This window comes from Microcaecilia unicolor, chromosome 1 (genome assembly GCF_901765095.1).
Source record: "Microcaecilia unicolor chromosome 1, aMicUni1.1, whole genome shotgun sequence".
In the NCBI taxonomy this organism is placed as follows: domain Eukaryota; kingdom Metazoa; phylum Chordata; class Amphibia; order Gymnophiona; family Siphonopidae; genus Microcaecilia; species Microcaecilia unicolor.
In genome coordinates this window covers 40,065,112-40,080,548 of record NC_044031.1, presented here as the reverse complement: position 1 = coordinate 40,080,548, position 15,437 = coordinate 40,065,112, and the positions used below count along the sequence as shown (strand labels likewise).

General features: G+C 43.7%; 1 protein-coding gene across 1 annotated transcript in view; it reads right to left on the bottom strand.

Moving 5' to 3' along the window:
* Positions 1-15,437, bottom strand: part of LOC115465948 (zinc finger protein 184-like) — a 75,025-nt gene that overhangs the window by 13,725 nt on the left and 45,863 nt on the right. Inside the window, exon 6 of the mRNA XM_030196882.1 lies at positions 4,017-4,092. Coding sequence (XP_030052742.1) covers positions 4,017-4,092 — 76 coding nt within the window. The remainder of the gene's footprint in view (positions 1-4,016; positions 4,093-15,437) is intronic.

The following is a 15,437-nucleotide window of genomic DNA, read 5'->3' as shown; positions in this document are numbered from 1 at the left end:
GCAAGGTCACACACAAACATGAAAATGAAAGAGAAAGAACCCCTGGCAAAGGAAAGCATGTATTTTAACGCAGTTGGTTTATAAAAAAATCAGATGTGGCAAAACCCTCTTACTGCTTCCTGCTAAGACTCTGCCCTTTGGAGACATCCTGGCTACTGGAAACCTGACCGTGGGGAGTTTCTGCAGATTTGTTTTACAGAGATCCTGCATGATGTCCTATGCTGATATTCTGGTGCATAACTTTTTGAAGTGTAAAAGTCATTTAAAGTTGGCTTTGATCCTATTCTCTTGCTATATAGGGATGCTCTATATTTATCCTATGTCCTTTGAATTCCATCACTGTCTTTGTCCCCACAACCGCCACCGGGAGGACATTCCAGGCATCCACCACCCTTTCATGAAAAAGAGTTTCCTAATTTTGTTTTTAAGTTTACCTCCTTGCAGCATCATGCCATGTCCTCTAGTTTTATAGCTTCCCTATCTTTGAATAGTAACACTGTAACAAACCAGTAAGGTCCAACTAGTCTGCCCAGTAAGATGGGTAGAGTTGTACCTGCTGCTAATCTGTGTGGAACAGGCAGTTTTCCTTCTCCATGCCTTTTTTTTTTAAGGCTGTATAACTTGCAGTTTTTATTAGTTTTTGCTATCTCTTAACAAATGTTCAGTTTAATGTCTGCTGGGTTTTCATTCCTTTCACGTTCTTTGCAGAACATTTTCACAGGAATTGCTCTCCCTGTGTCAACTCCCAAATAAGTACAGGTTGCCGTAATGTCAAAACTACATGTGGTTTTCTATACAATGTCCAGAAATAAAAGGGACCCTCCCCCCAACAGTTTTTCAAAATAACCACAAAACATCCTACTGCAAGCAGAAACTTCTGCCTGAAGTTCGAGATATTCCTTGAGACATTTTGAGTACTTTATTTTTCAACAGGATGGAGCTCCAGCAAATCAAGTTCGCAAACAGTTGAGCTCTTAATTAATGAAACCTCAGAATTCGCTGAGCTAACAGCTCAATGGCAAAGACTTTGTGAACATGTCTGTCAGAACCTGGGGTGAGCCCTTGGGCCACAGCCAAGTGGACAAAACCTAGCCAATCCGAGGGCTAGCTAGACCCTGACTGACTGCTGGCGAGATACTTGGGCAAGGCTGGACTGAAGACAGGGCTGGAACTTGAAGACAAGGCTAGAAACCAATTGGGAGCAAGGCAGGAACACAGGCAGGAACAGGAGACAGGCTGGAACAAGGCTGCAACACACACTAGACAACTCTAGAAGACCTGTTACAAAGGCACTGGCTGGGCGTCAAGAATTTCCTTACATACTACCAGACAGGAAGTGATGACATCAGCTAGCATCCTCTTGCAGGGCTATAAAGGAAGTGCTAGGTTTCCAGGAAGTAAACAGATTCTTCTTGACATGGAATGGTGCTGGAGACCACAGAGAACAAGTAAGAGATGTGACAATAGCTCCTCCCTAGCCTCTTGGGTTTGGGGGGAATAAAAGTGATCACAATGTCTTAAGTACAGGGGCATGAATACTGATAGCAAGTTTCCACAAATTATCCTCCTGACATCTAGAATATTGGGCATACCATAAGACATTTGGGGTCACCAGTATTGATGTACCCCCCCCCCCCAATTGAGGGATCTTCTATTCTGGGCATCCTGTAGACTTGAAGTTGTGTGTCCCTTGTAAGGTCTGATTTCTTGACCACTTGGAGGCTGGAGTTCTCTCCAGAAGTACAATGATCTGGGAGAAGCAAAAATCTTTGTTCATGATGGGTCAGGATTCCAAGGCTAAACCTAGGGTGTCATCTTTCCCTGCTGGAGGTCGTTAGGGTGATCACACTCCCAGTGAGAAGGTAGTTTCATGGCTTGCTTCTTGCTGGAAATGTCTGTACTGGAGGCAGGAGAGGCTGGCGGGTCAAGAGGCTGAGGTGAATCCATCTTAGGCAGGGTTAGCTGAGGTTGAACAGGCGTTAAGAAAGACTGAGAACAGGTTGAGGCCAGGCTAGAATATCTCCAGAGCGTCAGTCAATATGAGTTCAGGTTTCTGCAACCAAGGAAGCACCAAAATGACCTGATGGACAGATCTGGGATGTACATGAAACTTTTATTGTTTCTTAATGCTGAGACCCCACCTGAAGGGAAACAGGTTGAGTAACAGTCCACAAGTGCCCTGGCAGTAGGTCTCCATAGACTGAGGGGTTCTCTGCGGGGATTCACTGAAATGTCATATCAGTGTATCAGCCATTCATCCACAGAGTATCTGGCTGTGCCAGAATCAAGGAGAGCTTGGACAATGATCTGTTTATTTTCTCATTGAAGGGTGATAGGTAGAGTAAAGAACAATTCGGGATGGAACTAGGGAAGTCTCCCCCACCACTCTTAGGCCTAGTAGGTTTCCCGGTTTCCTAGGACATCGCTTAGCACGATGTCCCAGGTCTGCAAAGTATAGACAAAGGTCTTGCACTCTCCAGTGCCTTTTCTCTTCCACCAAAAGTCAAGAATGTTCTATCTCTATGGGAACTTCCTTCAGGGTGGTAGGAGGAGCCAGTGTCTGTGGGTCTTGTAGGGTCCTGAAACTGGGGTATCAACAGCGTAGAACAGCATTTCACTCCAATGCATAGGGAAACCAGGCCATCTAAACTGGATGGGGAGATTCCGTCCCACCAGTTCATCCTTAATATGCCCTGCCAAACCCCACCAAAAAATGGCCACCTGGGCTTCCTGATTCCGTTGCAGTTCCGAAACCATTGTCAGGAATTGAATGACATACTGACCCACAGTTAGTGTCCCTTGTCTTAGGTGCAGGAGCTCAGAAGCTACCAATAACAGACACCCCAGTTTCTCAAATATCTGCCAGAAGCACATGAGGAAGGATGTCAGGTTAGACATAAGCGGGTCATTCTGCTCCCACAGGGGAGACGCCCAAGTCAGCTCTTGTCCAGCAAGCAAGGAGAGAGAGATGATAAAGGTGATCTTGACCCAATCAGATGGAAAGCTGGAGGGTTGAAGCTCAAAGTTTATCATTGCTGGTTAATAAATCCTCGGCATGCCTTGGAGTTCCCATCAATGCGAGGTGGTGCTGAGACTCAAGGCTGAGGCACCGGGTGAGCCAGGAGCGGACCCCAGAGACAGGTTCAGAACCGGAGGTCCTGCAGTTTGCATTGCAGCAAGCTAAGCATAGACCCCCCTCCCCCCGAAATGTTTCTGTAAACGGTCAAAGTTGAGTCAGTTTTAGCTGGACCTCCTGAGTAACATCCTGAAGATGGCCCAGGTGGGTAGTCAGATCCAGAACTGACCCAGACAGCTGCTGAAGCTGGACAGCTGGTTGCTGCTGCAGAAGCTGCAGAGTGGGCGAGTCACATGACCTCATGGCCTTTGCAATCTGTTATGACTGGGGGTAAGCCCTTGGGCTGCAGCCAAGCTGTCACTATCTAGCCAACCTGAGGGCTGGCTAGGCCCTGACTGCCGGCGGGGCATGGCTGCAGCTTGAAAACAAGGCTAGAAACTAACTGGGAACACGGAGCAGGAACAGGACTAGCACATAGGCAGGAAGAAGAGACAGGCTAGAACAAGGCTACAACACATTATATCTATTACACTATGGATGCGGAGGTCAAAGCTCAAAGAGGGTGTTACTCATCAATGTAAAGTGAGAACATCTGAATGTTATATATGGACTGCCTCAAATTTGTTCTGCTCAAAGTACAGCAAGATGTGTATATGGGCTGTACATCTACATAGCAAAAACGTAAGACGTTTAAAAAATCTATTTTATATACACACACATACGCGCGTATATTTTCCATGCATAGGAATGAAATACAAGTCAGTCTGTCTGACGTATTATGTGTGTGCTACACGCATTCGGCTGTCACTCTCACACGAACACCCTTGGCATTCAGGGACCGGTCTCCCATCCCCGTGGTCCTCACATACATACATCTATCTATCTTTCTCTCTCCTCCCCTCCAAACCCATCCTCTGGCCTCCGGTCACACTCAGAGTACCTGAAATTGCCCACAACCAATCCCACAGCTTTCCTTCTCCGGTTCCCCGACCCCTCTGACACAACAAGCTCTATCCCTCACATACATCATTCTCGCCTTGCTAGAAACAGGAAGATGCGTCAAAGGAGGGCGGGGCACTGGAGCAATGAAAAGCTTGCGTCAGAGAAGGGCGGCCGCGGGACCGGCACGTACGCACGTTGGAGAACGGGGTTTGTTTACTGAGGGATAGAAGTAGCTCCTGTGGTTCACGTCATCACGTGCGAGTGTACGTACGAGCCTCTCAATGATCAACTACCTACCGTGGGTCTTCTAAGACGTCCAAGAACTATTTTCTCTTCTCTTCAATAATTCAGTGCAGGGGCATTTGCGCTTTGCCCCCTCTGATGCAGCAAGGCTCACACCAAGGAGGGTTTAAGAGGACAGGAGACGGCATGAGCCTGTCTGGCCCATGCTGCGGGCTGAAGCAAGTGGGCGGAGCTTGCTTGCCGCCATATTGAATGACCCAAAACATTCGCAGAGGCTGTTGTAAACAATAGCAAACATATAAGGTTTATATTGTTTTATTAAACCGGCCTTGGTTTTTTTCTTTCTTTCTGTTAGGAGGGGATGGGGCACAGTGGGGCTTGGGGAGTTTTCAAGGAGTCTATGAAGGGGTGAGGGTTATATTCAAAATGTTTTTGTAAGTGCTCCAGAGCTTGCTTTATTTTTAGTGCTGCATTGTGGATTTTTTTTATTTTTTGTTACATTTGTACCCAGCGCTTTCCCACTCATAGCAGGTTCAATGCGGCTTACATATTATATACAGGTACTTATTTGTACCTGGGGCAATGGAGGGTTAAGTGACTTGCCCAGAGTCATTCAGTACTATATATAATCCCTTTATTTTTTGGTTATGATAATAAAGATATTTCTACATAAAATATAGCAAACGCTTATGCCTACCTATGTGTGATTTGTTTGTTTTTTTTGGCATTTTTTTTTTATTTCTTCGAAAATGGCCCCATATATCTCATGAAATAAAATTGAAAAATCACTAAAACTGCATAAAACAATTAGTGTAGCTGGTAGAAATAGCAGTAATAAACTCTCTAGCTGTTGTGCGCATTTTGTTTTACACAGTTCTATAGAATAGCAAACACTACATAGCCAAATTTCAGTAAGGATAGCCTGGTTCCTGTGGGTTCATCTTAACTGTTGCCTTGGTAAGCCTAGTGTTAACAGAAAGATTTTTTCAGAGGCCTGGGGGAAGGGAGGTCCCTGCCAGTGGGCTAGAGTAGTAGAATGTCCCTGGGTGGGAGGAAGCCCAACCCAAAGGGAGTGCGGTTAAAATAAGTTGCCGAGAGAAAGTGGTTTCTCTGTGGAGAGTGGCAGTAGGGGTGGAGTTTAAGTTTTAATAATAAGAGTCTGGAGCGAGGTACAAGGGGGGGGGGGGGGTTTGGTTGCCTGTACCCCTGCCAGGACCCTTGGGAGCACTGGGGGATCCTGGAGTCCACAGTTACACTTCCTTTTTGTCTTTAGATTAAGTCCCTTTGATATTACAGAAGGAAAAGTTTGCCTTTTTATGGATAATTGCTTACAAGGATATTGAGCAGAACAGGTCCCAGAACTGAGCTCTGAGGCACTCCATGATCATTTTTCATAGTGGCAGGTTTCCCTAAGAACACTCCCTCACTGAGGTTGCAGGTCAGCCACCATACAGTAGGTGGCAGGGCTCAGGCCAGGAGGTGGTTAAATGTTCTAGAGAGAAAGAAAGAAAGAGGCCCCAAGGCGAAAGAGATCCAGAGAGCCAAGATTTCTTGGAGGGAGACCCCAAGGGAAGGAACCCTCCCTAGGGCTGGGCTGCAGTACCTGTGGGGGAGAAAACCAGGGAAGTGGAGAGTGGCCCTAGCTCAGAGGTCTGTACCCTGTAGAAGCCCGGGGAGTACATGAAAGAGGAACTGAAGACTGCAAAAGGTAAAAGCATGTCTTTATTTGCGTGAAGACCCTAGTTCCTGAATGTCCTAGCTGGAGCCAGGCCTGGACCTATGGATGAGTAGTTGGAACTATTGCAGAAGCTAGAAGTGTTAAGAGAGAAGGGAGTAATTGTGATTATTGTCAAGGCGAAAGTGAACCTGTGACAAGAACAGACTGTCTTTTAATTATTTTCCACCAATAAAGTTTTCTTTTCACTTTGTGCTGAACTCTGCCTATGCAGTTTCTATGCCTGTCCGTCGATCATGTTATCACGCACTCCTTAAAGTAAATTCCTTTTCCTAACTCCCTCTGTCAGGCAACCAGACTGTAATCCAGTCCACTACCTTGGGCTGCACCCTCAAACTGCTTTGTATATTGACAAGCCTTCTTCAGTTTTGCTGAAATCCAGGTATGCCACTTCATGTGTTTTTCTGATCTGATTCTCTAATCAGCCAATCAAAGGAATTGATTGTATTTGGTTGAAATGATCCCTCTCTGCTGCAGCCATGCTTGCGTTAGATCCTGTAATATAATGCACTGTGGATTTGAGCAGGCTAGAAATATTTTAAATAAATAAAATCAATCGAACATTCCAAGAAGGTTAGATGGTAGACATCTCACCAGTCTATTTTTTTTAGTAGAGTCTCCATAAAGTTTCCCAGCGCCTAGGTAAGGCCAGCTGGCCTGTAGCTTCATAGAAACAGAGAAAATTGTTGCAGATAAATACCATATTGCCTGTCCATCCGTACCATCTACCAATTTCTACTATCCAATTATAGTCTTTTTCTCCACCAGCTCCTTCAGGAAGCCATTTCATGCATCCACGAACCTTTCCATAAAGAAGTTTCCTTAGCTTACTCCGGGGTTTATCCCCTTTCACCTTCTTCTTATGCTCCCTCATTCCATCTCAAAAAAGATATAGTGGAATTAGAAAAGGTGCAGAGAGGGGCACGGCTTCTTTTCAGTGTGAGTCGAGAGGTGCACATTATGCCTGAATTGAAACTGCTGCACTGGTTATCTGTTGTGCAGCATATTGAGTTAAAGCTTTTGCTGCTGGTATTCCAGGTGTGTCAGGGTGTTGCTCTATTGGCTTTGGTGCAGTGTTTGCAGACTTACTGTCCTGCTAAGGTGTTGTGGGCTCAGAATTTGATTTGCTGGTCGTCCCTTCGCTTCATCAGGTGCGTTTGGAGGAAATTTGGAATCGAGTTCTTGTTGTAGCTGGCCCTTGTTTGTGGAATTCTGTTCTTTTAGCTATGCAACAACTCTCTTCTCTGTCCCAGTTTAAGAAGTAGTTAAAGACCTGGTTGTTTTGTAAAGTGTTCACTTGAGGGGTGGATTTTAGGCTTTTCTGGGGCATTGAATGTTTGTATGTAAATGAGTAAAAAAAAAACGACTTACTTCTACTCATTCTACACCACTCAGGATTTTGTAGACCTCAATCATATTTCCCCTCATCTGTCTCTTTTCCAAGCTGAAGAACCCTAACCTCTTTAGCCTTTCCTCATACGAGAGGAGATCCAGCCCTTTATAATTTTGGTCGCTATTCTTTGAACCTTTTCTACTTCCGCTATGTCTTTTTTGAGATACGGCCAGCAATACTCAAGGTGCAGATGCACCATGGAGTGATACAAAGGCATCAAGAACTCTTGCATCACGTCTCGAAGCCTCGGCTTTGAGGGACTATTCTAGCCTGCAGCAATGCAACTGGTACACATAAATTAACACTGTCTTTCATTGGAAAGTCAAAAACTCTAGGTCCTTTAACAACATGGCTCCTGCTGTACTTCCAGTGTCCTATAGGAACCAGATGAATGCCTGGATGGACAAAGATATTTTCTGTAACTGGTTTTTCAAGGAATTTGTTTCATCAGTAGAGAGGTGTGGTAGCCGTGTTAGTCCACTTTTAAAGGTAATCAATCCATGTTTTATTTTGTTTGATTTCTATTGATTTCATCAGTAGAAAACTTGAAAATGATAAACCTGCCTAGAAAATCAATTTTTCTCTTGGATAATGCACCATCTCACCCTGACAAGGACGAAGTGAGAAGTGCTGACAGAGAGTATTTTTTTTTCTGCCTCCCAATGTCACACGATTGTGTTAGCCAATGGACCAGGACGTAGTGGAAACCTTAAAGAAAAAATATCGCCGTAATCTTCTTCTGATGCGTGTGCACTGAAGGGAAAAGAATGATTGAAGTTTTAAAGAAAGTGACCATCAAAGATGTCATCTACTGGATCGCTCGCTCAGTCATGGGATGAAATCAAACCTCCAACCCTAACAAAATCACGGAGAAAGTTAATTTCTGAGAATAAAAATGAACAAGGATATGACAACAAATGCGGAGCAGCTGAAGAAGATCTCCTTTGTTATAGGTAATACTAGGCTGTGAGAATGCTTGTGAGGATGACATACAAGAATGGATGTAGGTAGATAAGCAAGAAGAGCTAATTGGCAATGATGTGATTGCTCTGGTGAACTGGAATGTGAAAGAAGATGATGCCGAAGACCAGGGCTGCCGAGAGGGGGGGACAAAAGTCCCGGGCCTCCGGGGGGGCCCGGCGCCGCCGCTGCAGTGTGGCCCGCCCGCCTCGCTCCGGAACTAACCTTAAGCCTCCTTCTTTCACTTCGCGCAAGCAGCAGCAGGGCAGGCCACTCCTTCCTTCCGTGTCCCGCCCTCGCCTGACGTAACGTCTGCGAGGGCGGGGCACAGAAGGAAGGAGGAGAGGTCTGCCCTGCTGCTGCTTGCGCAAAGTGAAAGAAGGAGGCTTAAGGTTAGTTCCGGGCCTGGTAGCGGGTGGAGGGGGAGCCCGGCGACCTCGGGGGGCCCGGGGGTTGTCTTGTCCCGGGCCCGGCCCTGCCGAGGACACCTCAAGTGAGGCTGAACATGTAGTAGATAATATTATAAAAGTCAGTCATAGTGAAGGGGTCAAGGCAATTGAGATTGCACTGGCATATGTGAGACAAAAAGAGAAAGTGACTGCTACTGATGTAATGTTATTGAGATACTGGCGAGACCTTGCAGCGAGGAAGAGAAGTAAAATGGGAAAATAAACAATCACAAAATTTTACTAAACAATTTTTATAATTTATGTTTACCAGTTGCATTGCTACTATTAAGTACAGTACTGTTTATGATTGTGGTTTTACAATATTAGTCTTAGTTCACAGTACAGTAATTAAGTTTTAGTGCTCCAATCATGCTTTAGAATGTACTATAACGCTATTAATAAGCAATTTTTGAAAATCGAGAACTCTATGCCGTTGTTCATGTATTGTTTGAAGGGTTAATTCTAAATACAAAACTTCCACCCAATACAAAATTACAATGGTATATGGGGAAAAGCCTCAAAGAGCTCCCAGATCCAATATCAATCTGTCGGAGCTAAAATAGACCAACTGGTCTTCTCTTCATCATAGGCAAAAACCCCTTTTAAGCAGCCCTAGAACAATTTCTTCTAGGACCGCAGTAAATTTTCTAAATTTTTGTTATTTGAAGATAAGAATTTTTAAAGATAAAGCGTGTTATATTGCAATGCACTTAGCTTTTTATTGCTTGATATTCAGTATTGCTACTGCTTCATGCTGCGCTGTTCCCTGTTGAGTTACCCTGAGCCGACGTTGGCCAGCGTTTCGCTGCTTCTTCAAGGTCTCGGGTAATTACTTTAGCTTGAGCTAAGGCTGCAATGTCCAAGAGCTCTTCTTATGAAGTCTCCTCTCTCTCCAATCCTCCTCCACCTTCCCCTGACTGCCACATGGGCTCCTCTACAGACTTCATAAGGTGCAGATGCACCTCTTTGAGGCTTTTCCCCATATACTATTGTAATTTTGTATTGGGTGGAAGTTTTGTATTTAGAATTTGTTCTTATCTCCACACCACCAAATATATTTGTTTGTTTGAAGGGTTACCATTGTTTTCCCTATTATCTGACTTTTCACGTATCCAGCAATGGGTTGGATAATTGAGACTTTACTGTATTTACATTGAGGGAGTGGGCAGATTTATTAGGAAATGGAATTATTTTTCAATAAGTGATTGATAATAAACTAACTACAAATACAGCAACAGAAGTTATTACTGGGGGCAGGAGATGGAAAGTCAATTTTGCTGCTTTTAGAGAGTGTCACTGTCTTCCTGTACACTTGATTTATTTTTAAATTGTAGATTACAATTTATACAGTTATTAGAGGCATGGCTGTATCAGTTTACCTATCCCTATGAGAGCTGCAATCTCAGGGGGGCTTGTAGATTACCCAAACTGGACCCATAACAGCTGGCTACTACAAAGAATCAGATTCTGTTGGGTAGGGCTCCATTTTGGAACTGGTTACTGGAAGAATTGAATTTGAAAAATGATTATCACTCTGGAAGCTTCTTAGGACCTGGATCTTTGAAGATTTGATGAGGATTGGTATTATTTATTTATTGGGATTTATTTACCGCATTTTTGAAGGAATTCACTCAAGGTGGTGTACAGTAAGAATAGATCAAACATGAGCAATAGGCAATTACAGCAGTAAAAGTATTCAAACAACAATACAAAGTATGGCATGGTATACTACTTGCAATGACAACACAATATGTACTAGAACATTATAATTGGTAGTGAAGGGTAAGGAAAAGTTGTAACCTATAGATGAGTGAGAAAGTAGGAAGAATTAGAAAGTAAGGTGATTGATTTGAAGAAAGTTGTACGTGAGGTCAGACAGATGGTTAAATATTAGCTAGGGTAGGGGTGGATAAACATGTCCCGCTGCAGTATGTGCAACCCAAGTCAATCCTTGTGTGTGAGTGAGACTAACAAGTTAGTTACTTATTCCATTAAAAACTTTTTTTTTAGTTCCAATATTTTTATTGTGTTTTATAAATGATAACAAATGGCTAAAATAAAGCAATTAGCCAGCTTAACAAGTTAACAGTAACAAGCATCAGCATACATGTTCAAGTTAGGGCAAGTCAGGGATTATTTCAATAACAGATCATAATCATAAGTCACAGGAGTAATACATAATTTCAATTCTGACAAAGGTTATTACGTAGTGGGTTTAGTAAAGGAGACCATATTTTGTTGTACTTAACAAGTGAGTTACAGTGGTGGAAATAAGTATTTGATCCCTTGCTGATTTTGTAAGTTTGCCCACTGACAAAGACATGAGCAGCCCATAATTGAAGGGTAGGTTATTGGTAACAGTGAGAGATAGCACATCACAAATTAAATCCGGAAAATCACATTGTGGAAAGTATATGAATTTATTTGCATTCTGCAGAGGGAAATAAGTATTTAATCCCTCTGGCAAACAAGACCTAATACTTGGTGGCAAAACCCTTGTTGGCAAGCACAGCGGTCAGACGTCTTCTGTAGTTGATGATGAGGTTTGCACACATGTCAGGAGGAATTTTGGTCCACTCCTCTTTGCAGATCATCTCTAAATCATTAAGAGTTCTGGGCTGTCGCTTGGCAACTCACAGCTTCAGCTCCCTCCATAAGTTTTCAATGGGATTAAGGTCTGGTGACTGGCTAGGCCACTCCATGACCCTAATGTGCTTCTTCCTGAGCCACTCCTTTGTTGCCTTGGCTGTATGTTTTGGGTCATTGTCGTGCTGGAAGACCCAGCCACGACCCATTTTTAAGGCCCTGGCGGAGGGAAGGAGGTTGTCACTCAGAATTGTACGGTACATGGCCCCATCCATTCTCCCATTGATGCGGTGAAGTAGTCCTGTGCCCTTAGCAGAGAAACACCCCCAAAACATAACATTTCCACCTCCATGCTTGACAGTGGGGACGGTGTTCTTTGGGTCATAGGCAGCATTTCTCTTCCTCCAAACACGGCGAGTTGAGTTCATGCCAAAGAGCTCAATTTTTGTCTCATCTGACCACAGCACCTTCTCCCAATCACTCTCGGCATCATCCAGGTGTTCACTGGCAAACTTCAGACGGGCCGTCACATGTGCCTTCCGGAGCAGGGGGACCTTGCGGGCACTGCAGGATTGCAATCCGTTATGTCGTAATGTGTTACCAATGGTTTTCGTGGTGACAGTGGTCCCAGCTGCCTTGAGATCATTGACAAGTTCCCCCCTTGTAGTTGTAGGCTGATTTCTAACCTTCCTCATGATCAAGGATACCCCACGAGGTGAGATTTTGCGTGGAGCCCCAGATCTTTGTCGATTGACAGTCATTTTGTACTTCTTCCATTTTCTTACTATGGCACCAACAGTTGTCTCCTTCTCGCCCAGCGTCTTACTGATGGTTTTGTAGCCCATTCCAGCCTTGTGCAGGTGTATGATCTTGTCCCTGACATCCTTAGACAGCTCCTTGCTCTTGGCCATTTTGTAGAGGTTAGAGTCTGACTGATTCACTGAGTCTGTGGACAGGTGTCTTTCATACAGGTGACCATTGCCGACAGTTGTCTGTCATGCAGGTAACGAGTTGATTTGGAGCATCTACCTGGTCTGTAGGGGCCAGATCTCTTACTGGTTGGTGGGGGATCAAATACTTATTTCCCTCTGCAGAATGCAAATACATTCATATACTTTCCACAATGTGATTTTCCGGATTTAATTTGTGATGTGCTATCTCTCACTGTTACCAATAACCTACCCTTCAATTATGGGCTGCTCATGTCTTTGTCAGTGGGCAAACTTACAAAATCAGCAAGGGATCAAATACTTATTTCCACCACTGTATGTTTTTCAGCCAAAGCATATTCATATTTAGCTAAAATACACACAGAATTCCACCATGATAAATAAGTTACTTTGTCAAGATCTTTCCAACAAAAGAAAAGTGTTCTAAGGGCTTGATGTAACATTAAATCCAGTAATTGTGCTTGATATTTGTCTATTGATGATTGTAACATTAGTGATCCACATATAACTATATTATATGATAAAACAGCTTGAATATTCAAGGTGGAAGATATTGTGTCCCATACAGAATTCCAATATTCTTGAATATATGGGCAAGAATAGATGATATGTTTAAGATTTCCAACATCTTTTTCACAGGTCCAGCATTTATTCGTACTGTTTTTTGGTTTTATTGTGTTTTTTTATATCTACGGAGTTAGTTACACAGTGTTTGAGTTGAACCCATTTATAGTATTGAGAACTTTTAAGACCATATTTTATACTTATTTGGGCAAAAGGTAGCCAAGAATTATCTTTTATAACATCATTGAGAGTCCATACACCAGCTTTTTTCCAAGTATTCCAATTTATGCAACAATTGTTAATTTTGAATTTTGGATTGTTCCAAATTGGGATGTACATAGTATGTGTTATGGGATGTGTGACAACTGAATCAAGTTCATTAAAAACAGTTCTAAGAGTTTTAAACAAAACATTAGAAGAAACATTAGTCTTTCCCTTGGTCTTCCATTAAAGACTTGGTTGAAGAGCCAAGCTGTCACCTGCTTCCTGAAGTAGAGGTAGTCTTGTGCTAAGCGGAGCCTTTCAGGCAATGCATTCCAGAGTGTGGGGGCTACTCCGGAGAAGGCTCGCTTGCGGGTATCACATTGTGTGATGTCTTTTGGAGAGGGTGTAGTTAGTGAAAGTCCTTGGTAGGACCTTAGTGTCCTTGGCGGTGTGTGGCGGATCATCCTATTCTTCAGATACTCGGGGCCATTTCCTTTCAGGGCCTTGAAGATCAGAGTTCGAAATTTAGCCCTGTATTGTACTGGTAGCCAATGAAGTTTTTAGCAAAAATGGTGTGATGTGGTCAAGTCGCAACCTTCTATCAACTAGAGCTGGTGCAGGCCCTTTGTAGTCAGACCATTATATAGTGGAGTGGCCTAGTGGTTAGAGGACTGGTCTTGCAATCCAGAGGTGGCCGATTCAAATCCCGCTGCTGCTCCTTATGATCTTGGGCAAGTCACTTAACCCTCCATTGCCTCAGGTACAAACTTAGATTGTGAGCCCTCCTGAGACAGAGAAATATCCAGAGTACCTGAATGTAACTCATCTTGAGCTAGTACTGAAAAAGGTGTGAGCAAAATCTAAATAAATAAAAAATAGTGCATTGCAGTAATCCAGTCTTGATGTTACCATGGCATGCAAAACTGGGATAAGATTTACCTTCTCAATGTAAGGAGAGAGGCAGCGTAGCTGTCACAAATAGTAGAAGCAGCTCTTGAAGGTTGCTTGGATTTGGGGAATCAGAGTAAGTGTTAAATCTAACTGTATTCCAAGATGGTTCCTGACTTGTGATTTGAGGGGGAGTTCATATTTCCCAAAAGGGATTTTGATGTCAGGTATGTATCCACTTGTGATGTGGTCCCGGAGAAGCTCGGTTTTACTTGGGTTCAGTCAAATTTTGTTGTGTTTAGCCCATTCCTGAATTGATGTTAGACAAGTGATCAGTTTATTCAAGGCTGTAGGTAAGTCAGGTTCAATGGGTATGAGTAGCTGCACATCATCCGCATAGATGTAGAACTGAGTGTCCATTGACCGAATCAGCTCAGCTAGTGGCTTGAGGTAGATATTGAACAGAATAGGTGACAGTATCGATCCTTGTGGTACCCCGCAGGTCAGCGTCCATGGTGGTGATGAGTTGCTGCCAAACATTATGGATTGTTGCCTGTCTGATAGATAGGATCTGAACCAGGCAAGTACTGGTCCATTGATACCTGTTTCTGTCAGTTGTGCTAGCAAGATATCATGATCCACAGGGTCAAAAGCTGCTGAGAAATCTAGCAGTACTAACATCGAGGCAAATCCCTTGTCTCGGTTTCTGTTAAGATCATCTAGCAGGGATACGACTAGGACCGTTTCTGTTCCATAACCAGGTTTGAATCCAGATTGACATGGATCTTGCCAGTTACTCTTTTCTAGCCATTCATTAAGTTGAACACAGACAGTTTGTTTTATGAGTTTCCCTAGAAACGGGATGTTGGATACTGGCCTGTAACTTTCAAGTTTGTTGGATACTGGCCTATAACTTTCAAGTTTGTCCTGGCCAAAGTTGTTTTTCTTCAGCAGAGGGCGTACCATTGCCCTTTTTAATGCTGTTGGTAGTTGCCCATTAGAAAGAGAGGTGCGTGGCTAAGCCTAGAGCGGAATGGCTGCCTGATTCAACAGCTCCCGCTGTTTTCAAGAATCCTGAACTCTCGTCAATGTAAACTTGTTGCCTTTCTGTGTTCAAGGGAAATGGGATTGCTCCCTGCCGACCGTAGTTTCCTATGGCTGTGAAAAATTCAAAACTGGACCTGATGTCGGCCACACTACCAGCTCCTAAGCGGCACAAGCAGGATCTCCGTCCTAACATGGCGACGGCAGCTGCATCGGAGATTTCGCTCCAAGGTATTATGGAGGAACTGCTTTCCATAAAAGCCCTTTTACAGGAGAATCAGACTTCCCTAAAGGATATTAAGGACGAGATCCTGGACATCAAAATGAATCTCTCTCAGACGGAATCTCGCACTTCGGTGCTGGAAAGCAAATCTGAGCGTCAGGAAAATCTACTTAAGGATTT